The 22,179-nt window shown below is 39.8% G+C and overlaps 1 protein-coding gene across 2 annotated transcripts in view; it reads right to left on the reverse strand.

The window, feature by feature from the left end:
- Positions 1-5,442: 5,442 nt before the first annotated feature.
- HTT (huntingtin) overlaps positions 5,443-22,179 on the reverse strand; it is an 80,974-nt gene continuing 64,237 nt past the window's right edge. For both annotated transcript variants that reach the window (XM_066185249.1, XM_066185250.1), the window contains 14 exons: positions 21,562-21,662; positions 19,551-19,705; positions 19,046-19,185; positions 18,794-18,876; positions 18,391-18,521; positions 18,075-18,204; positions 17,455-17,610; positions 14,897-15,087; positions 14,341-14,455; positions 13,903-14,116; positions 13,654-13,759; positions 12,166-12,328; positions 11,370-11,530; positions 5,443-10,426 (listed from right to left, as the gene is read on the reverse strand). In XM_066185249.1, the coding sequence (XP_066041346.1) occupies positions 10,213-10,426; positions 11,370-11,530; positions 12,166-12,328; positions 13,654-13,759; positions 13,903-14,116; positions 14,341-14,455; positions 14,897-15,087; positions 17,455-17,610; positions 18,075-18,204; positions 18,391-18,521; positions 18,794-18,876; positions 19,046-19,185; positions 19,551-19,705; positions 21,562-21,662 (2,060 nt within the window). In that variant the 3' untranslated portion in view covers positions 5,443-10,212. The remainder of the gene's footprint in view (positions 10,427-11,369; positions 11,531-12,165; positions 12,329-13,653; positions 13,760-13,902; positions 14,117-14,340; positions 14,456-14,896; positions 15,088-17,454; positions 17,611-18,074; positions 18,205-18,390; positions 18,522-18,793; positions 18,877-19,045; positions 19,186-19,550; positions 19,706-21,561; positions 21,663-22,179) is intronic.

Genomic DNA, 22,179 nt, shown 5'->3' on the forward strand with positions numbered 1-22,179 from the left:
ATCTGAAAGGGCTCCTTGAAACAGATTTAAAAAGGAAACATCAAGGAAGACATTAGGACTGTACCTCACTCTTTCATCAGTATATATAGTTCATAATGCACATCAGGTGCCACGGGAACTGCTGTTCAAGGTTAAAGCAAGGTCCTTATGAAAGGGGCAATTACTCTCTAGTGACAGATAAGGAGAAGAAAGTCAAAGCTAAACCCTGCGAGCGGGAAAGGCAGGAGAGCTCAAAGTTAACTGGTAAAGCTGCAAAAGCCTTTACCTCAGGAAGAGGCCACTTCAGCACCTGGCTGTGAATTCAGGTTTTAATCTGTCACCAATAGTCCCCAACAGGCTCTCCCTCCCCACGCCTCAAAGGCAGCTGGCACCAGCCCCAGCGTGGAGCAGACCTGTGGTGGGATGGGAGCCCGTGGGAAGCAGCAGGACAGGGAACCCTGGGCTGCACTGGGGGCTGCGCCTGCACGCTGCTGGGCTGCTCCGAGAAAAGCCTGCATTCGGCATTCTTGTTAAGTGCTAAAAGCATAATGAAAGCATGTTTTTTAAGGGAAAATGCAAACCAAAGCTCATGTCCAAAGTGGCATCAAATATGGTGGAGATTCCAGGAATCCCAGTTCCACCCACGGGGAGGTCTGGAGCCACCAAGGCTCAATGGAAGAGAATGAAATTGGGGAACAGTTAGACAAGGTGGGCATACACAAGTGCACAGGACGATGTGGGATGCATCCATGGAGCTGAGGAATCTGGCTGATGTCAGAGAGGCTGTGGCCCTCAGGGGAGGTTCCTGAGGACTAGAAACAAGCATCACTTCTGTCCTCCAGGAGGAGGATCTGCAAAACCAGTGTCTGATAAGCCTTAATGTTGCAAGGAACCTTGGTACATCAAAACTGTGTAACTTAAAAGTAACATCTTTTCAAAGAAGAGACTTTCTGGAATGTGATCAAGAAACCAAACAAGGCAAGAATATTACCTGTGAAAATTCAAAACATCAGACTCTCACTAGAGAAAAATGCAGCAATATGAGGAGATGCAACTGTAACTAGAAAAAGGAGAAAAATTTTTAGTATTTTTGATTTTCAGGAGAGGGGAAAAAAAAATCACATTTGCTTTCCTCAAGTGGATGAAAGGCACCTGTATAAAAAGAAGAAAGACAGTTCTGGCTGACTCTGGAATAGGAATTTACAGGGAAAATTGTAGTTCAAAGAAAAAAAAATAAAGTATTTATTCTTTTCATAATCAAATATAAAGGAACTCTCAAGGTCTAAGTCTAAGGGTAAAGAACACTACTAAGAAGCAGTTTCAAGTTCTGCAACCTTCCTTGAACTTACTATCACAGCTTACTGAAAATGGGTTTCTTTTCCTTGCTGCTCTATAAGCATCCATAGTGCAAGAGAAAACTAAACCCAAAAGCTGGGAGCAACCTAAAAAATGCTCTCGTGCCTTTAATAACAGGAACCTTCAACATTTTCAGGCATAATGTGGTGAAGTGAACAAAGCCATTGAAGGTGAAGAATGGGAAGAATGAGAAGATGCTGTTTCCTACCATTCCTTGGTCCCTGGGGTGTATCTTGCAACCACATTACATGAAGCCTCCCTTTCCCAGGAGGAATTATCCTGGCTCTGTCCTGCAATGTCCTTAAAAGTGTCATAAATGCTTCTCTGTCCTTGAGTGCACCACAGCTGTTTGGTTTCCAAGGGGACCTCTTCAAGGTCCACAAACTGCCTGGATCATGATATATTATATATGATATATCCAGGTGATGATATATATTTGCACAGAGAAAAAGTAATGACCTGCAACAGGCAGCAATGAACCATCCAACTGCCTGTGGTTGGGAATATTTTTTTTTTTTACAAACATGGATACTTTTCCCTGTCCGTAACTGGCCCTCAGCAGACAAAAGGTCCTTTACTCACACACAGCACACACCAGGCTGCTGCACAAATCCTATCCTCCCTTCCTGCATCACATCCTGGAGCTTTAGAGCAGAAAAGCACAATGGAAAAAACATGTCAGACAACCTGTCAGACATCACTACCTCTTTCTGGGCCCTGCTAAAATGTCATCTTTTAATTATTTTCTTTTGGATGAATGCCCATCTCATGACAGGCTTTGAAAATCTCTTCAAAATATGTAATTTAGGGCTAAAATCTTGTTTATACTACTCAGCTTCTAAAGTTCTCCTGTCTACAAGAGATTTTATAGCCAATAAAACATGACTGAGTACACATGAAATAATAAATTTGATCTCATGTCCTGATTTTTTTTTTTTTTCAGGTAATTAGGCCACACAGAATAATACAGTTTAATCATTGTTAGTTTGGGACTGGCATTTATATTTCATCTAGAGTTAATGCAGTCAAACTGAGAACAAAAGCAGCACAGGCAAAGGAGAGCCAGACCTCACTAAGTTAATAATTAATAAGCACTTTGACGATATTTAACTCATCAACAAAAACACAAAAGAATTTTGGGCGCTCCAAGTCTCACTGCAACAAACTGAGCACCTCATCCTTTCACCAGTACAGATGGTGCAGCAATCTTTTCAAGTGTAACACAATAACTCAACATGACTTTTTACAACACTCCATCATCACCCCTGGATTCATCATTATTTCCAAAGGTATAATATGAAGTTAGGATCTTTATGGATCTAAGAAACATAGATTTACTTAATCCTGTCATCTGAGAGAACTCAACTCAAATCAGACCAAGTTTGCTGTGTTTTCCCACGCAGAGATATTCTCAAACCCCACAGCAGGCCAGTGGAGGAGTTGGAAAATTAACCTGTCAGCAGAATACAAGCCTCTGTTTACCATCGATAATGCGACTTGGTCCCAGATAATGTTTTCTGAAGCAGCAGGTCCTTTCACTATTACTGTTAGTGCTGCCTGCAAGTTTCCCAGCTGCCAGATCACATTTCTCACTTTTTCTTTTTTTTTTTTTTTAATATTATCAGATCACGCTGCACTGGGAACAGGTATTATCCACAAGCTCACATTTAAGTAACTGCAGTATATAAATATGCTGCTTCAGTGAGCACAGACACAACCATCCCCAAGACGCCCACAAAAGCAGTAAAGCAGCAAAAGTACAGATTGGAACATCATTTGTGAAAGCATTTGATTTTGGTACTGACGAAGATAAACATCTGAACAATATTCTTAGATTGCTACGTTAGGTATCAAAAAAGTTGCAGGTTTATTTGGTCTCCTCCTAAAGAGTCACTTCGTCAGGACTCCCAATTAATTCATAAACTCCAGGTACTTTGGATCAGTCAGCCTTATCCTCTGTTACTTATTCATGTACCAATCTACTGATGACATGCTTTAATTTTAAAGCACTCAACAGGTGAAATATTTACTCTGGCAGCCAAGGCAGAGGAAAGAAGACAGGAGGAGAAGGAATGAGCTTAAGCCCCATTACCAAGAGATGGAAGGATCAGAAGCCTCGAAAGCACTTAAAAATACCTCCCAGATCTGCAGCATCCAGAGTTCATTTAAAACAGTGGTAGTTTGAAGCAGTTAAGAAGGCAAAGAAAAATTACTATGAACAAAGTGTAATTAAGAGTATCTGCCCAAACTTGCCTGAAATAAAAGTTAAACAATTAATCGTGTTATTTTCATAGATGTTAAATCAAATGCCAAAGATGGTATTTGAAATATCAACAAGACACACCAAGTAAAGTTAAGTTAGCAAGCTTTACACTTGCCTTTCCATTGGACAAGACAGATGCTTCAATCCTAGCGCCATTTAACAGCAAGACAGGAATGAAAACACATTTAGGGCCTCTTCCTCAGGGGAAGAAAGAGGAATTGGATATTGCAGCTTCAAGATTAAAGATTCAAAAGACTAAGATTCTAATTTGGAGATGTTATTGCTACACTGACTTGAAGTTTTACAGTGCATGTAATTCAAGATGAGCTAGATTAGCAAAGAAACTTGTATTTAAATGGTCTGACTTAATCTGGCTCACAGCTCTGTGGGCATCTGGTGCATGGTCAAACCCAGCCCTCAGGGATGCATTTTGCTTGGAGCCCAAACACTGCAGCCAGGCTGAAAGAACTCCAAAATGTAAATAATGAGGTAAAACATTCAGGTTGCACTTGATCAAAATCTACCCATGACATTTGCAGCTTGAAGGATACAAAAACAGCACCTGGGGAAAGGGACTGCTCTGCCATACTTGGATGTGTACACCATGGGAAAGATCAGAAACAAAATTAAGGCAGAATTATGGCTGCAGCAGTAGAGCAGAAGGTTTGGCTCACTCCAAAGATAACATTCTATATAAACTGTATGAATTTTTTCATGTTCCTACTTCCAACCTTTTAACAAACCTACAAGTTACGAATCTTTTCATCTCTTCAAACAGTTATGCAAAACTTATGGTGCAATTATGTTTAATTCTACAGGCAATCAAAGCTTTTTGTCTTGTAACTGGGGTGGAGCCCTGCCAATTCCCAAATGGTGGCTGCAATACTCTTTACAGCTGCACTGCCTAAAAAGTAGGAAAAAAAGCGCAATACCTATACAGGAGAGGAAGGGCAGTGGGGAAAGCAAAATCTTCTAGTAAATTAAAAAGTTCCAGTCTACTAAGTGCAATGCTTCATCTCCCTGTGCCTGGCAATTCATCTTTAGGGGCAATACTTCCAGAAATTAAATGGTTTTTCTTCTCCGAGTGACAAAAAGATGAAGACTTGATTACTCAAACAAGTCTCCAGCTCTGCAGACAAAGGCACTTACCACAGCACAGTTCTGTCCCTCAGCTCCACAGCTACACTAAAAGGTGACACAGCGGCGGGTCAGTCGCCACCAACGCCGACAAGGAAAAAGAAGATGTAAAAGAAGTTACTCTGACTAAGGACAAAACCAGCATGTGCTTTCTACATTAAGCTACTACTTCAAACTTTGTGCCAGAGTTTCCAGACAACAGCCAAGTGCTGCAAAGTTAATCAAAACAAGATGTCTCTGAGCCGTTGAGTACTGCAAGAGATCCTCCAGTGTTCAGCAGCAGGACCACCCAGAAATTTCTTTCAAGATGCAAACCCAACAGCTGGGAAACCAAGCTTCGGCAAGTTAAACCATTTCTTCTCCTGTGTAACATTATCCCTCCCCAGGACTGCTGTGGATAAATACACTCTCATTCACAAATACAGCTGTGGACTTAAATTTTGCCTTTTCTGATCTCATCTAGAATCCCAGAGAAGTTTTGGCAAGCATGACTATTAGATACAATTAAAAGCTCAACCGTGATAGTTCTTGGTTAATTGCAAACAGCACAGTAATTGTGCAGCATAGCTACATTTTCAGAGAGTTCAAGTATTCTTGCATATCTTAATACTCAGCATTTGATGGTTGCTGAAAAGAAGAGATACTGGGGAAAAACCCTAGTAAGAACGCATCAAGCCCCTTTTTTTAAATAACCAGAGAAAAATCGCTTACAGTAATAGTTGCATTTTATTTTCTCTTTTAGTTTCAATGTGCAGTATTTTCAGCATTTTGTTTTTTAAACTTAAACATACATCTAAAATTATATGCTATCCTTTTCCCTTGAGTACAATTGCTTTACAGGTTGGGGCTCCAAGCTTTTGCTCATCATTGCCCTCAAACTATACCCCACCACAGGGTGCGTTACCTTATCCTTATCAAGTTAATCCAGCTTGATGGTGTGTACACATGGACTGATGGGAATGATAAGCTCACACAAAATGGACATGACAAAAGCAGCACATGCTTCACAAATGCTCTGCAGCATTTATACCCAGTTATCTGAATGCAGCTAAAAACTTGATACACAGTAGAAGCTCTCCTGGGTATGACTGTGGGATTCTCAAGATTTTTAAATGGATACTTAGGTAGCATGCACAAAGAGTTCACCCAAAATCTCTGTATTCAGTTAAATTAACGTAATTTCTCCAAAATTTTGCTACATTGCTTACTCTAGTTTTTACAGCAGCTTGTTTTCACTTTAAAATATTTAAACTACTTAAAAATTAGCAAAGTATTTTGCCCTCTTGTAACTTGCATCAATTGTGTCCTTATAACCAAAACTGTTTTAAAAGAGCAAAGCACCTACCATTGTCACTCAGTTTACTTTAGTAAAAAGTTTAGTTGGGATTGTACATGGAAAAAGTCTGATTTACACAATGAATGTACTCAATTAGTTCCCCGTCTTCTCCCATCCCTTTCAACCACCGGGTAAGATCCTGAATGACTGAATTTAATTAAACTGCTTATTGCTATTATTTATTGCTCATTATACCCTAAAATTTCTTTTATTCTGGAAGCATAAATGCTCAGCCCTGACAGCTCCACAAAATCTTAAGACAAACCAGGTCTGCTGCTTTTGGAGAACTGTCTGCAGTGTTTTGACACAACCTCCTATCTGCTCTATAGTTAACAGCCACTGAAAAAGGAGAATGGCAAGACAGAATGCTCTTAAGGCAAATCTACTAAATAGCGACAAATTACTTTTAACCCAAAAAGTTCCACTTGTTTCCCCCTTTATTTGACCTAAATCTGTTCACTCATTACTCAGTGCTTTCGGAATGTTGCTGGTGGTTAAAAAACAAGCAATGTCTTGGTGCTAAGAAGGCATTCCTACCAAAGCAAAAGTAACACACAGTCATTTACTAGATGCTTTAGGCAAGAAATGACATCTGAGTGTACACTTTAGAGAAGATTTAAATAAACTCACATTCAATTGCAACTGGAGAACAACATAAATAGTAAAGAAAGTACTTTGAATCCCGCAAATAAGAACTGGTTTACAGTAAGTTGTCGTTTGCAGCTCCTCACTCTTGCACTCAGTGCAATGGAGAGGGCATGCTGACATGAAACACAAAGCAAACTTTATTTACTGGGCCAGTGGGTAGCTGGTCCAAAAGCTGTTTGTAACGAATTGGCTGGCATACAGTGTTCTTAGGGGTGGGCCACGTTACAGGTTTAGTAAGGTAGTTTCTCTGACAATTGAATTGTAACTGAAGTTTTAAACATTAATCTGTCTCAAGTATGCTCCCAGTCATGCCATACCTCTCATCTTGTAAGCCACTTTCACTGCAAAGCACATTAAAGATGCTGCCTGCTTTGATTAGCCAGGACACCAAATTTATGTCTTAAGACCAAGCACATTTCTACCCTGATCTCAAATGAAAAAATGAACAGCATGATTTTCAGAATTAGCTTTCTGTTTACAGCAAGTTAAAAACATTCCATGAAATAAAATCTTGCATAGAAACAATCTCAAAGGACAAGCAATATTTTTATTTCCTTTAAATCCAACATCAGAATCCCTTAGTGGCCACTTGTTCTGCTGTTACTGCCCCTATGGCACACCTCGTGGCTCGTGTCACTAAAAGCAGACAGGAGTGAGTTGAGTATGATTTCATTGCAAAGGAAATGAGGGTGTGGAAAAAATGTCTCGGAAGAAGACAGGAAAGCGTGCTGCAGTGAAATGTCTGAACTGAAGCACTACTGCAGTGTGCTCCCACACTAGGAAGACCCTTAAGCTACAACTCCTTCAGGTCACAGAGAATTTCCCAAGAGGAGGTGCCCTTCTTCAGACACTAAGGAAACATTTCAGGAGGTATATATATACGACGACAAATCTCCAAGACAGGTTAAAACAGATGAAGTTATTACTACCAGTGAATCTGTGCAAGGTTACAACTGAGTGCATCAGCTCTAGAGCTTGCCTTGAAACAGGTAATGCAAATATTTGCTCTAAGGCTGGCCAGAGGCTTTTGAGGAATGGGAGTCTGTCACATCTAATGTTTTTCACTCAGCTGTGCTGACTGCTTAATTTAATGTATTTCTTCACTGGCTTGAAAGACTCTAATAGCAAGTCCCAAGCTGGTTTGGACAGTTTCATAAAGGGTCTAGCTCCCGTGATCCCAAGGTAAAGTAACCAGCTGGTCTGTGTTAATCATGAGGAGCTTAAAATTATGAAGAATTTAATGGTTTCATAACACAACACATACTGTTATATGGTGAAAATTTGACTAACCTGATGCTTAAAAAATATATTAAAATCTATTTTAATTCTGGAAAATAGCTTACAAAAATATCTTCACTTAAACTATATATCATACAAAAACTGACTGGTGTGTGGGTTTACAGTACAAAACGATCATTGGTGATTACAAAAGGGAAGAGTGATCTATACTACCCCTTAATGCAAACACAGGGCATTAGATCTCATTGCCTGGAATAAGACTTTTATCAGAATTAAGATAATTTCCAATATAACTCAAAAACTTTCAAACAGTATCTATTTTATTAAACCTTTTTCTGAAAGCCTGTTCAGTTTCTTTTAAAAATCACCACAGTGCTGTGGCCCAAAGAAGAGTAACCCAACTAAGGACAGAAATAATTGCTCTAGATAATAAGACCTGTAGAGAGCTAAATACAGCAACATCTACAGTTGTTTCTACTGCCCATACTATCAATTTCCTCTACCAGTTTCTAAAAGGAAGCGACACCAGCAGACAATTCCTTTGTAATCGATTTACGGGCAGAAGCAACAATTTTTGGTCTAGATTGGAATTAGTTTAAATACATGGGTTTAATAAATACAAATATACACATCTGTATACATTAAATGTTGTCACATGTGTATAATTTCAACATATACATTATATACAGAAATACATACAGTACATGCTCCTCCTGACAACACTATCTCATTTTTCCAAGTGTCACCAAAAGGTGTGATAAGAAAATGAAGAGAGGTTAAATGTAGGATCTGACTGAGAACCAAGGTATCATTTCTCTATAATGAAAGACTTAAATACAACTAAAGACAAATGCTGTGCTAGATTTCCTCACGTAAAGCTTAGGAATCAATGGCATTCCCTGGGTGGTGAGTAAAAGCTGAATCTGGCCCTGTGTAGTGTCCTGAAATTCATGGATATTTGTGTGTCTAAAGCATTATGGATACAACAGGTAATAAAAGAGGTTGTGTAATCTAACACTTTAGCCAGTCCCAAAGTAGACCACAGCAGCCTTCTGATTCTTTACTGCTACCATATATTTGTTTACATGAGAGTGCTCCAGATGACTCCTTGGTCTCAGTTAGGAAAGGTCAAATGGTTGTTGACTACTGGGGAGCTTGCACCATTTTGTCTCTTAAAATGCTGTGCAGCAAATAAGAGCAGTTGCTTTAGTATCTAAAGTTTGATCCAGAGTGACTAGTCCTCTTTTTTACCATTATGTCTCAAAATAAAGGAATTCAAAAGAAGCTACAGTAAAGTGGATCACAAGAATGCCTCCTTAGTACAGTTTCTCAAGACAAATTAATCAACATATTCCAGTTTTAAAGCACTTCAAGAAAAAGTGAGATGCAAAACAAGATGTAATCTGTACATTAAGATGGATTTCCAAAAGGAACATGAATTCAAGCACGAGGAAAAAAAAATGAGGACAATACAGATGTCAAGACATTCAGTAGCATGGCTTTTGTTCATCTCCAATTACAGCACAGCTCATGCACCACACATCTTACAATTTTACATACTGTACATAATATAGAAATATTTAAGTTAAAATTTCTTTCACTGATAGACTGTACTCAAATTTGAAATCCTGAGAAGAAAAAAGAAAAACGTGTGGTTACGTATGTGCACTATATCTCTGGTATCACCAACACATACACCACTGGATATCAGAAAGTCCAGAGAGAGAAATTACATGCTGGAAGTGTAAATCATAAAAGCCATTTTCTCTTTTCCTTGTTTGGGAGAGACATTAGGAAACAAATTCTATTCTGTACTACACAACAGTATATACAGGTACATAAAACTATGAAGTTGGCTAATGACTGCAGGTTGCAATAACAGTCTGTCAGTGTCTTACTGGCTGCACCAGTGGCTTCAGCTGCATATTGGGAAGAAGAGGAATACCAGCTACCTTGCATGTGGTACTAGCTCGTATTTTACAGCTAGGATGCGTGGCTCACATTAGTCCCCAACATCACTTGAAAAAACACTGACATACTTCATTCCACTTAGAGGTGCTTGGTGTCAACAACAATTACACTTGACTTCTCAGGTGATTTCCAGTGCTGCAGAGCACTTGTCCATGCATGCTGGAAGGAAAACTGACAGGTCCGTATTTATCGCAAATGCAACCCCAGGTATTTTCTTGATCTTGCATTCCTCTTAATTCCTATTCCAACACTAGTCATGCAGTTCCACTACACATCAGGATGTTCAACATGCTGTGACCTTGTGGACATTTTGCAAACAAGTCAGCAGGCGATGGTATGGGGTTCCTGGAGATGCTACCACCTCGAACACTGACTGGAAGGCTCTCCGGTCCAACTCTTCATCGATCTGGTGTCGGTAGAAGTCTATGGCCACCAAACAGAAGATGTTAACATCCACTTGCTCTGATTTTCCCATTCTGCTGATAATATGTGGAAGACTGAAACAGAAGTTAAGGTCATAAAATGACAGACGTCGTTCCTCTTTTGGTTTAGCAGTTCAAACACTGTTCTCCATTAACACAGCTCATTCTTGAGCTCACCAACGACGTTCAAGTGCAAAAGACTGTCATCGGGCAATTAACTGCTACTACATAAAACCCTATTTCTTCATTAACATCACACAATTTCTTATCCTCAGAAATTAATTTCAAGCTAGCAGTAGTTTTCTTTATCTATTGGAGCAAACAATGCAATCAGCAACTGCTGAGAGCCAAAGAGCACTGCTGTGATCAACAGTCATTAGGACATTTCAAACATGACAAATGGCCACTTTTTTGTCTGGTCTCAAAATGCACCAGTTATTTTTCTGTTTGTTTCAGGGGGTTGTTTATTTGTTTTTTTAAGTAAACCCAGCACTAATACCACCTATTTATTTATTTTTGTCTGTTCCAATTTATTTGGCTGATGCCACTCGATTGCCAAAGCTCACTATTACCGCAGTGCACAGCCAGGGGGATAACTGCAAAACACAATTTGTATGTAGAGGATAATTCTCTTGATTTTGAGTTTGTTGGCTTCTTTCATTTTTTTCAATATATTTTATCTTGCAGAAAGAATACAGAGCAAAGCTTTTAAAGGTCACAGCAATACTATCTTGGTGAAGCTTTAGAAAGTCCTTCAAAGTAAGGACTTTCCCAATCATCTTGCACAGTCAAAAGGAACTGATCTTGAAGCAGTAGTATTAGATAACTAGTCTCATAATCTGTTTAGATGTTCTCTTTTTTCCCCACAAACACAAGCTACCAACAGCACAAAGCAATATACACCATTACTATCTGCAGTAAAACTGCCTTTTTCGTGTCTTACACTTGTACTCTTATCCTTCAAGGCTTTACACTGTAATTACCCAGAAATGGCACACATTCAATCTTTTTAGGATACATCGCTGAAATCCACTGACTGGTGGAAGCACTGACAAAAAAACAGGAAAGACTCCACATTGCCATTGCCACGGGTGTCCTTTGTGTGAAATTAGACAGAGAGAGCATCACCCAGTCACGGACCATCGAGGATTGTCCAGTGCTGTGCAGTGTCTGGAACACCTGCAAAATATTGTACACAAGAACAAAGACAAGGTGGATGGATATGGGGAAAAGCTCAGTTTCTCTTGTAAAGACTGTCTCTGGCTGTAAAGCTCTGAGGGTCACAAACTGGATTCCTGGAGACAACTCTGAGTCTAATGAATTAGTGAACTGGATTTAGGACAAATGTGCCAAACTGAAGTAATTATACAGAAATATACAACTTGTGTGGTGTCTCTGGTTTTTAGAGATCACACGTGGTGTGCACATGGACTCTCCACTGATGCACAAGTCCTGTAGGTGCTGAAGAGCCAAGCCCAGAAGCCCAGCTGAGGCCACAGGGTTGTCTGTTGGGTTCACAAAGTGATGGCTCACTCAGATCTAGAATCTGAGTACAAGGACTACAACCACTAATTTTCTCTTTGTTTTCTCATTATCAATGACTGAACTGTCCTGCTGTGAGCTTTGGCCTCTAGGTGACATGGCAATTCTAGCCCTCGATGCTGCCTGGAAGCCAAAGCTCACAGCAGGGTAGCTCAACCACTGTGACTGGTTTGTTAGATCTAACAGAAGTGGTATATGGCCCTTCAGCTGAGCTGTCAATTATTTATAAATCTTCTGAAACATTTAAGAAAAAATAAATGTATAAATACTACCTTATAAACTACTGTTGCCATGAATTGTGGGTATGGCTGTTGATTGGACAGAAATTCCCCAATCACTTTGTTCATTACATCTTGTGGGGGGAAGAAATCATCAAGGAACTGTGGAAGAATGCGAGCCACTACTCGAGCTTCAAAAGGAAATCCCTTCCTGATCCTGAAAATAATAAAAAAATTAAGTATTTTATGATTGAATTCCAACACATATCATTTTACTTTCATCTGAGTAGGCAAGTTCTCAGCACTGATGAATCCAAATCTTCACCTAATCTTAGTAATAGACTACCCAAAGAGATCTATCAAAGCTGTCAGAAGCTGTTACAGGTGTGAACCCACCCCACACTCTCCCCTTTTCTTTTTTAAATAGTCACTTTTTTGAAGGTCTGGAATTACATCAGAGATGAGACTTGCCGACAGGAATGCTGAAAAAACTAAACAAGAACAAAAAAAGGACAGGGAGATCACTTCTCCTACTTATCAGAGAAAAGACCATTTCTAAGCAGAACACTAGTTTTCATTCATAACATCTTGGCTTTTTTTATTCAAGAACAGAATGGCCAACATATCAAACAAAAAAAGCAAGCTGTGTTGCTGTGTAAAGTGGGGAGAAGAAACTCCCACCTACAACAATTTTGTTTAAATAACACAATTGGAAAGTCTTTCTAATAAAGGCTGCATCTGGTGATATGTCAAGATCAAGTTACCATCATGTGATTCTTCCCTGCAAAAGCTTTTTTTTGTTTGTAGTAGTCCCATTTGTTTTGCTAGCTCATCAGAATGATATATTCAAAAATACTCAAGCACTGCTCTAGTTCTGTTCTCACCAAGCGCAGAAGTGAAACCCTCCTCCAGTTTATGGAAAAACCACTGAACACTTTAAAAAATGTAAACCATTAACCACAAACTACTACACAAAATCTAACACGCTATACTCACTCAAGACAGCTTGAGATTGTCAGATCAAAACAGGGGTTTTGCCATGTTCCCATTAATGAGTTCCATGTGAATACAGAAGTTTTACTGTATCCTACCACTGCAATTACTTAACAGCCTCAGAAAGAGCAACTCTTGGGGGGGGGTGGGGGAAGGAGGAAAAAAGTTTCAAACTCCTAGGATGGTTTGAAAGATTATTTCCTGTAAACTGGATTTATATCCATGATTATGTAGAAGACATCCTGAAAAGCACTTTAGAGTTTGACCTGAAGGGAGCTGGAAATACATTTATGAAATATTATCGTTTGTGCAACACACAGTATCTGGTTTGGACATGTCTGGTTTTCATTTACATTCCTGCACATTTCTGCTGCCTTCAGCAATTCCATCAGTGTTACTGTATATACCAGGAGTGTAACTTTTAAGCGATAGTAAGTAGAGAAACCCCATTAATTATCTGTAAGAACTGACAAATAGAGAAGTGACCACACAGTGACAAACACAATCATTTCCCTCCCAGAGCCCCATTTAGACATTTTGTCCTCTTACCTGTCAAAAAGGACAGATACTCGTTCCATAGCGACAATCACAGATTCACTGTCAGGAGCACCAGGATTTGCATCTGGGATACGGCTGGGACTGATTTTTTCCTTTCCTAAACCAAAACAATTTGTTACAAGTCCACTGTGGACGTTAAAATACACTTCTTTTACTTCTGGTCACAAGAATAAATTAAGAAAATTAGCACTGTTAGTAAACTAGTCTCCTAGCACATCAGAAGTATAAAAAAGTGAATACCTGTGTACATGCAAGTCAGCATTAATCCAAGGGCTGCCATTGCTCTGTGGGGGCTCTGCACATTCACCCTGTCAACACTCAGTTTAACCAGCGACTCACTGTCCAGCCTGGAAAGCTGCTCTGAAAGGAGGAGTCGTTCCAACCCTCTCAGGACACAGTGATAAATAATGGATGGTGTTGATTCATCACTTCCAGACACCATGACTCCACACATCTGAAATAAAGCAAAAAAGCCAACTGCTTGGTTTTGAGGTGTATTTCGGTCATCTTCTAGCACCGTACCACAATAGTATGGAACGGCATCAGGCATTAACAAAAACTGATGAAACTAAACCCAAAAGCATACCTACACCTCAGTATCCAAGTTAAGTGTTAAAGGCAGCCATGTGGTGATCTCAGGTTACACAACCACCCCTGACTGGTGGCATCACAACATACCTGTATGATTCCTGCAGAGAATTCAGGCCCTACATCAAGCGGGTAATTCTCGATCAAATAGAAAGCAGCTGCACACATTACCAAAATGTGCTCTTGGTTATGGATATTCACACAACTGCAAAAGAGCAAAAACACTAGTGGTCACACCAAAGTTGTTTAGGTCACAAACAGAGACGCTATAAATGATTTCTAGAAATACAAAGTGTTCTTGCACATGAAACGTAAGCCCTTTTTAAAATCACATGAAGTATCGCTGAGACGCCGTAAGAGAACATTGATTATCATGAAAATGACAGAAAAAATGAGGTTTAAGTAACACAGTTTACCAAAGACACAAAAGCCTGTACTATCAAACAGTTTTCACACCCTCAAATATCACTGCACTCTGTAAATTAAACCTAAAATTGGATGATATTTCCAATGAAAATGCCAAAACCTGCTTGATACAACAGCCTGCTCTAAAATGTACTGGCAACCACCAACAACAGAGAGACCTTTTGTTCACACATAAACATGCAACAGTTTGGAGCCAGGGAGAAAGGGAGGAGAGTCTTACTGTGCTACTCCTCTCAAATTGGAGAGCAGATACTCGCTGATAATTGGAATGAGTTGCTTTGCTGTCTCGTCGAGCAAGTCACACTCAAGGATATAAAGAATTCCATGCAGAGCTCCGATCCGACTTGGCATATGAGTGCTTCTTAGGGTTGATTCCAGCAGCCGACTTACTGGTTCAGCCACAGCTTTATCCTAATACATCCAACAAGAGCATTCATTAGAAGTCAACACTGGTTTAAATACTGGCAAGTCCTGTCATTTGGAAATACTTGGAACAAATTAAAGCACAGGAAATAGGGAACAAACCAGACCCTGGCTTAAACTATTTTGAATAAATGTCACAAGATTAATACAATCAGACAAGAGATGAGTTGCGGATTAACTGGGAAATTGATGCTACTTTGTTTTGTTTGTACGAAGTTACCACAATTTAAAATAAAAAAAAGCCCGAACAAGATAAGGATTAGTTCAGTAAATAGTATGTGCTATTAAGAATACAGGATTTGAATGACTGAAATATTCTGGCCTTCCAGCTAAGCACAAAGGATGCTTCCATCTGAAACAGGCTGGCACCAGACAACTATACTCTGCTATCTACTATCTGTCTACTCAACCCATAGCACATCATTCCATTTATTTGTTCTCTGAGACCACTGGTACTCAGACCTACACATCCTTCCCTCCACCAATCCTGTGATCTGGATGAGGGAATCATGTGTACTCTCAGCTGGGCAGGAATGTTGATGTCCAAGGTTCAACAAGGCCACAGTCCTGCCCCTGGGTCACAGCCCCTGCAGTGCTGCAGGCTGGGGCAGAGCGGCTGGAAAGAGCCCAGTGGAAAAGGACCTGGGGGTGCTGGCTGAGAGTGGCTGAACACGAGCCAGGTGTGCCCAAGAAGGCCAATGGCACCTGGCCTGTGTCAGTAACAGTGTGGCCAGCAGGAGCAGGGCAGTGGCTGTCACCCTGTGCTTCACAGAATCATTAAGGCTGGAAAAGACCTCCAAGGTCACGGAGTCCAGCCTTTGACCGAGCACCACCATCAACTCAACCACAGCACTGAGTGCCGTGTTCAGTCATTTCTTGAACTCCTCCAGGGGTGGTGACTCCAGCACTTCCCTGTGCAACCTGTTCCAATGCTTAACCACCCCCTTTCAGTGAAGACATTCTTCCTAATAGCCAACCCAAACCTCCTCTGGCAAAACCTGAAGCCATTTCCTCTTCTCCTGTCACCTGAGAGAAGAGACTGACCCCTACTTTGCTATAATCTTTTAAGAAGTTGTAGAGAGTCACATAAGGTGCCCCCTGAGCCCCCTCAGGCTCCATCCTTGGGGAGATGATTTAGTTAGGTCAATGGTTTGACTCAACGATCTTCAGGGTCTTTTCCAACCTAAATGATTCCACAATTCTATGTTCCATATTCACAGGACAAGTTGGTATCAGATACTTCACTCCCTGTTATCAAATACCACAACTTATGGAATATGCAAAATCCATTCTGAATTTTTGTTATGGAAAGTCTTTTCTTTACTATCTAAGTAATTAGTAGAAATTACTTGCTTTACATTGTCCCTTTGCTCATGAAGTATCTAAGATACAGGCCAGTTTGAGACAGTGTCTGCACTCTAGTTGCTCTTTTTAAGCAGATTTTTCTACATAACTGAGCACAGAACAAGCAACTCTTGATGGAATCAACTTCTTGTTTTGTAAGTCCCACCAAGCTGTTATATTCAGCTGTTTGTTTGTGAGAAGGTGTTATTAGCTCACTGAGTGGAAAATGACAGCACAGTCAGAATAAGCCGATTTCTAAAACTGTTTCTGTACATTTGCCATCACCTTCCCAGCCTTCCCTTGCACAGTTGCTGCTGCAATAGCTACTGGAAGCCCCACCTTAAAAGCCTTTCAGAATTTCTTTTACTGCTATTACCCATATAGCTTTATATTAGTCTCAGAGTTTTTAGAATTTCTAACTCCTTCCAAAATTATTTGTAATTTTTTTTTTCCCTAAGTAACTCCACTTAGAAATGCTCACTGGAAAGTACTTCTGGTCTACACATTTCAAAACAGAATGATGCAGTGGAGGGAAGAGTGAGGGAAAGAAAAGGGATACCTGACTATCTGGGGCTATATATTCATCACATCCACTGCCCCAGCCTCCCATGAGATTACAGTCATTCACCAGTAATATAAATCTAGCAAAAGCTGTTCCACAAGTCCTCATTTTTGGCCTGAAATGTAACAAATGAGGAGTCCAAGGCAAAGGCAACACTGAACTGAGTAAGAAAAACCAAAAAAGCACAATAAATTATGCTCAAACCTCAAAAAAAAAAAAAAAATCAATGCAAACAATCTTTCTGTTTAAATACAGGGCAATTGGAGATAATGTTTACAAACAGTGAAAGCCCAGAATACATACCCTGTTACTTCTTAGAGCCATGCAGATCAGCTGAAGGATACTCTTAGAGACAAACCACCCTTACCAAGTACACCAGGTTTGGCAGCAGAAGCTGAGTTAACCTAGACACTCATGAATTTGCAATAAACTTTCTGAGAATTTCTTACCATTCCAAGAACAGCAGCAGCTTTACAAGTAGCTGGTATCAAATACTGCACAAGAATCTCATCTTCTGATGGATGCACCTTTCGCAGCTCTGTCAGTGTTGTGTACATCATCTCAAACTGATTCCTTTCTGTAAATAAGTCTGACACTGCCAGAAGCTGCACAGAAATTAAAATTGAATATTAAAAAAAAATCCCATAAGCAGACAGCCAAAAACTGACTCCTTTCTGTTATAATTGTGAGCAAAGGATTCCTCAACTGATCTATTATATGTGTAAACATTTACTGAAGGGTCTGAAATAACTATCAACTATTGTTGTCCAGAATTAATCCCACCATTCATCTCGTATAATAATGACCTCCAAGAGGCCCTTTTTACCAAAAGGTTTACAAAATCAAAGCCTCTATAGCAGCAGAATACACAATGCAGATGCTTATATAGCTTAAATCAGTACAATGCTGTAGTTGCTCAAGTTATGTTTCTGTACTGCCCACAGAGTAGCACTGCCAAGAAAATTCTGTGTGTTCCATATATTAAAAGATGCTTTATAAATGCTGCGTAGCTCTGAACACTTGGTAACATATTCTCAATTACAACTCTGAATAATGATTCAAGACTTACTGATCGCACCACTTCACTGATCAAAATGACTGGTGTTCTCTTGCTGGGGTTGGATGGCAATATCCACTGACTGTACAGTTCAAGCAAGAACTGAGAACAAGAATGGATATCTACACCAGCCCGGTGTTTCCTACAAGAAACAATAAACAAGCGTTAAAATAGCTTCTTAAGCCCTGCTAAAATGCTTGATTTGAAATAATACAGGTATTTACTGTATTTATAAATGTATTTATAAACCCAGCTTCTTGAACTCAACATGAAGAAATAAAATCTTATCTATGACTCAAAAGAGAGCAGAGACAAAAAAATAAGATACCTGGTGTTGATAGGAGAGGTTGGTGGTGAGGAAGGAGCGGGTACATCGTTCTCATCTTCTTCATCCTCACCCCACTCTTCTTCTCTCAGTGGAGTGATATTATTTCCTAACCATATGGAGTGTATAGAGACCTTGCAACACACACAGAAGAGAAAAACAAATAGCAAAGAAGCGCATTTAACACTCCAACAGTCAGCCTAGAAAAATCTTAGAAGCCCAGCATATCTGAATTTAAATGACAGGCAGCACACAGTCTTCTGGCTGAGGAGACACCCAGTTATGATGTACCCTGCATCATTCTGAGCTTTTAGTTTCTATTTGATGTCAAGCAATGCTTAACAAATTTTTCAGAACTGGAAGAAATATAATAAAAACCAAATTTAAAGTTGAGCTTTTAACAAACCTGTCCCAATTTATAATCCATATCTCCTATTTCTCGTTCAGTATTGATCTGCAGTAAGAGTTTTTCATGGCTGATAAGAGCACCTGTAACAAAACACAAGACAAATTTTTAAAAAGTGCACAACAAAGCACACACAAAAATGGCTTCATTTCCCACAAACTGGATTTCAAATTTTTCTGAGAGTACCTTTACCCATTTTTCAAATGTGGAAGAAATTCACTCTCCCCTTCTCCCTCACAAACAAGCACTTACCTGTAGTAGCAGGAGAAAGTGATGGAACAGGGTCCCAAGCTTGGTATAAGTGATGAGTGGCAATATTATCTCTCTTAGACACCATTGCCTGGATTTCCTGTTCAACAATTCCCCTGATAACACTTAGCTTCCTTCCAAACCTAAAAGCGCAAGAGAAATCAATTTTAGCAGATTTTTTCCTTTAACAGTTTTGTGCAAGTCTGTCTTACTCTGTAATGTTATGTGTCTATGCTTATTTTCAGTATCAGAGAAATTAAAATGTTGAAAAACACATTCTGCACACTGTTTACCAGATTTTAGTAAGATGCTATCTTTTTCAGATAATCTTTTAAGTCAGCAGGTTCACAATGCTAAGTCCATGCAACTTCTACATAAACAGATCCATCCATATATACTCCTAATTAAAAAATACAATCTACACATATATTTTGCTACCAGACTAAGCAACTGTCATTATGTATTAACCACAAGTTTTATGCATTTGAAAACAAGTGAAAACAAATACCTTGTGTCCAGAGCTTTTAAAGCTTTGTTGCGGGGCTGCTGCTCCAAACAGCTAACTGCTGGATTGCCTGCAACAGGTATGGTCATTGCACTCAGCACCAGGGAAGTTATGGCTTGAACTGCAAGAACATTGATTTGGGTCCTCTCTGTATCTTCCTGTAAAATGAACTCACTGTAATTTGAATTGTTAAAAGAAAAAAAAAAATCCCAAAAGATCTGAATATCAGTTTGTCAGGTTTCACTAAATTATCACTAATAAGTCTGACACCCACTCTTCTTCCCATCCAGAAACCTGTGTGACATAAACAATGCACACAAAGCACTGGCTGCAGCAGCAACACATCCTTCCTTCTCATCACTCTGCATGCATCCTCTCTTGTCCCAACAACATTAAAACCTCGAGATGTCCATTTTGGAACTTCTAAAAAAGCGTTCAGCTTCTTTCTTTCCAGCTACCCATTAGTTACTTGTTGAAATAAAGCATCAGACCACAAAAACTTCTGATCCTTTTAGAAGATGTAAGATGGCAACCAATGCTCAACTTTCAAAAAATTTTATGTTTATTTCAGAAAATACTAATGTACTGAAATTTACAACTGCACTTAAAAAAGGTGCAACTTGGAACATACTGGTCTGCCTCGGAAAGCAAGGAAGCACTATTATTCTTGTTCCACAAATACCTATAGAAACGAACAACACACACAACAACAAACAAATTCCACAAACAACCTATAGCTAGATTGCCCAAGGTCTGACCTAACATGGCCATGATGCAGAAAACAGTGAAGTCAAGGTGTCTAAGCCTGTATAACTAACAGGGAAGATGCTAACCCAGGGAAGAGAGATGATTATTCCCTATTCCTTTGTGCAGTCTGACACCTAGGAAGCAAGGAAAGCAAACCCCTTTGTCTGCCGCTCAGGATCCACAGTTTATCCTCTGAATTGTTCAAACTGCTTTAGGCTTTGCACCTACCATCAGGACCATGAACAAGCCCAGGGAAATAACCTTTCAGGTTAAAGAACTATAACCTAGTAAAATCTGTTTGCTAGCAGATTAAGACAGCTGAAGAGGGAAAATCTCTTTTGTGACAGCCAAGTTCATTCTCATCTTGACTTTTCACAGAATCATCAAGGTTGGAAGAAACCTTCAGAGACCATCCAGTACAACCATTAATCCAGCACCACCATAATCAGCCCTAGGCCAGGTCCCTAAGTGCCACATCCAGACCCCTAATGAACACTTTCTCCACCACCTCCCTGGGGAACTTATTCTAATGTCTAACTACTCTTTCAAGGAAAATTCTTTTTCTAATATCCAATCTGAACCTTCCCTGGTGCAACTTATGGAGTTCACTTGAGAGATGGCAGATGAGACCAAGCCCCACCTGGCTACACCCTCCTTTCAGGTAGTTGTGTCGAGTGAGAGGATTCCCCTGAGCCTCCTCTTCCTGAGACTAAACACCCTCAGCTCCCTCAGCCCCAGCCCCGGTTTTGTTGATGTTCTTTGGACAGAAATATTTGGTATAGGAATTGGTATATAAATACATATATTTTGGTATATCAATTGGACACAAATTCGGCTGTAAATTTCTTCGAATCTGATCCCCAAATGCTCCCCACTGAATTTTGAGTATTTACCTAAGCTAGAAGCCCAGATACGCAATATACAATCTACAAGTGGGAGAAAGACACATGAACGTGCATCTTCAGGTCAATTAATTTCTAGTCAAGAATCTTACAAAAAAAAAAAAAAAGTCTGCGTTGAGTGATGTACTAATAAAGAATTGAAACAGCTTCATTAATTTTTCCCTCACTGCTTGCATGCTTGCAGAGGCTCTAAGCCAGAAGATGGATGTGTCTGAACTCAGCAGGGTAGGAGAAAAAGGAAATGCAAAACAGAAAAAAATTCCTTAGTGTTAGTCACTTCTTTTCTGCTTCACAGTTTTATTAATAGAAACACTTTTCTTGGTTTAAGTAAACTTTCAATTTAAAAATACAATGAATGACATTACCTCTTGCTGGCTCTCTTCTTGGTCCATTACAATGGGCTGAGTTACGAGCACACCAAGCAAAGTAGCCCAAGTCTCTTCAAACTGAGTACGACTGATCCATCCTATGGAAACACTCAGAGATAGCCATTTATGTCTCAATACAAAGTTAAACAAGGAACAGCACGAAAAAAAGGTACACTGTTTCTACAGATTTAGTTTCATACCACTTCCTATTCATTTTTTGTAATGGAACAAGCACCCCAGGGAAGTGGTCACAGCACCAAGCCTGACAGATTTTACTAAGTGTTTGGAGAATACCCTCAAGCCCATGGTGTGACTCTTGGGGATGGTGCTGTGGAGGGCCAGGAGCTGGGACTCAATGATCCTTGTGGGTTCCTTACAATTCAGCTTATTCTGTGATCCACTAGGTGTGGATGGGAATGGCAGAGAACACCACAGCTTCTCTTCTTCATCCCACAAAGGTGGAGAGAACTGGAAACACTGTGATAAGACACTCATAGAACGCTCTGGGTTGGAAGGATTCCTTCAAGATCTTCTACTCCAACCCAAACATCTGATGTCTGAGCTGATACAGAGGTATCTTATCACAGAACTTCATACTATGCATTAATACAAAAA

Source organism: Chamaea fasciata, unplaced genomic scaffold (assembly GCF_029207755.1).
Source record: "Chamaea fasciata isolate MVZ Bird 193981 ecotype frontalis unplaced genomic scaffold, bChaFas1.0.hap1 SCAF_6, whole genome shotgun sequence".
Taxonomy (NCBI): domain Eukaryota; kingdom Metazoa; phylum Chordata; class Aves; order Passeriformes; family Sylviidae; genus Chamaea; species Chamaea fasciata.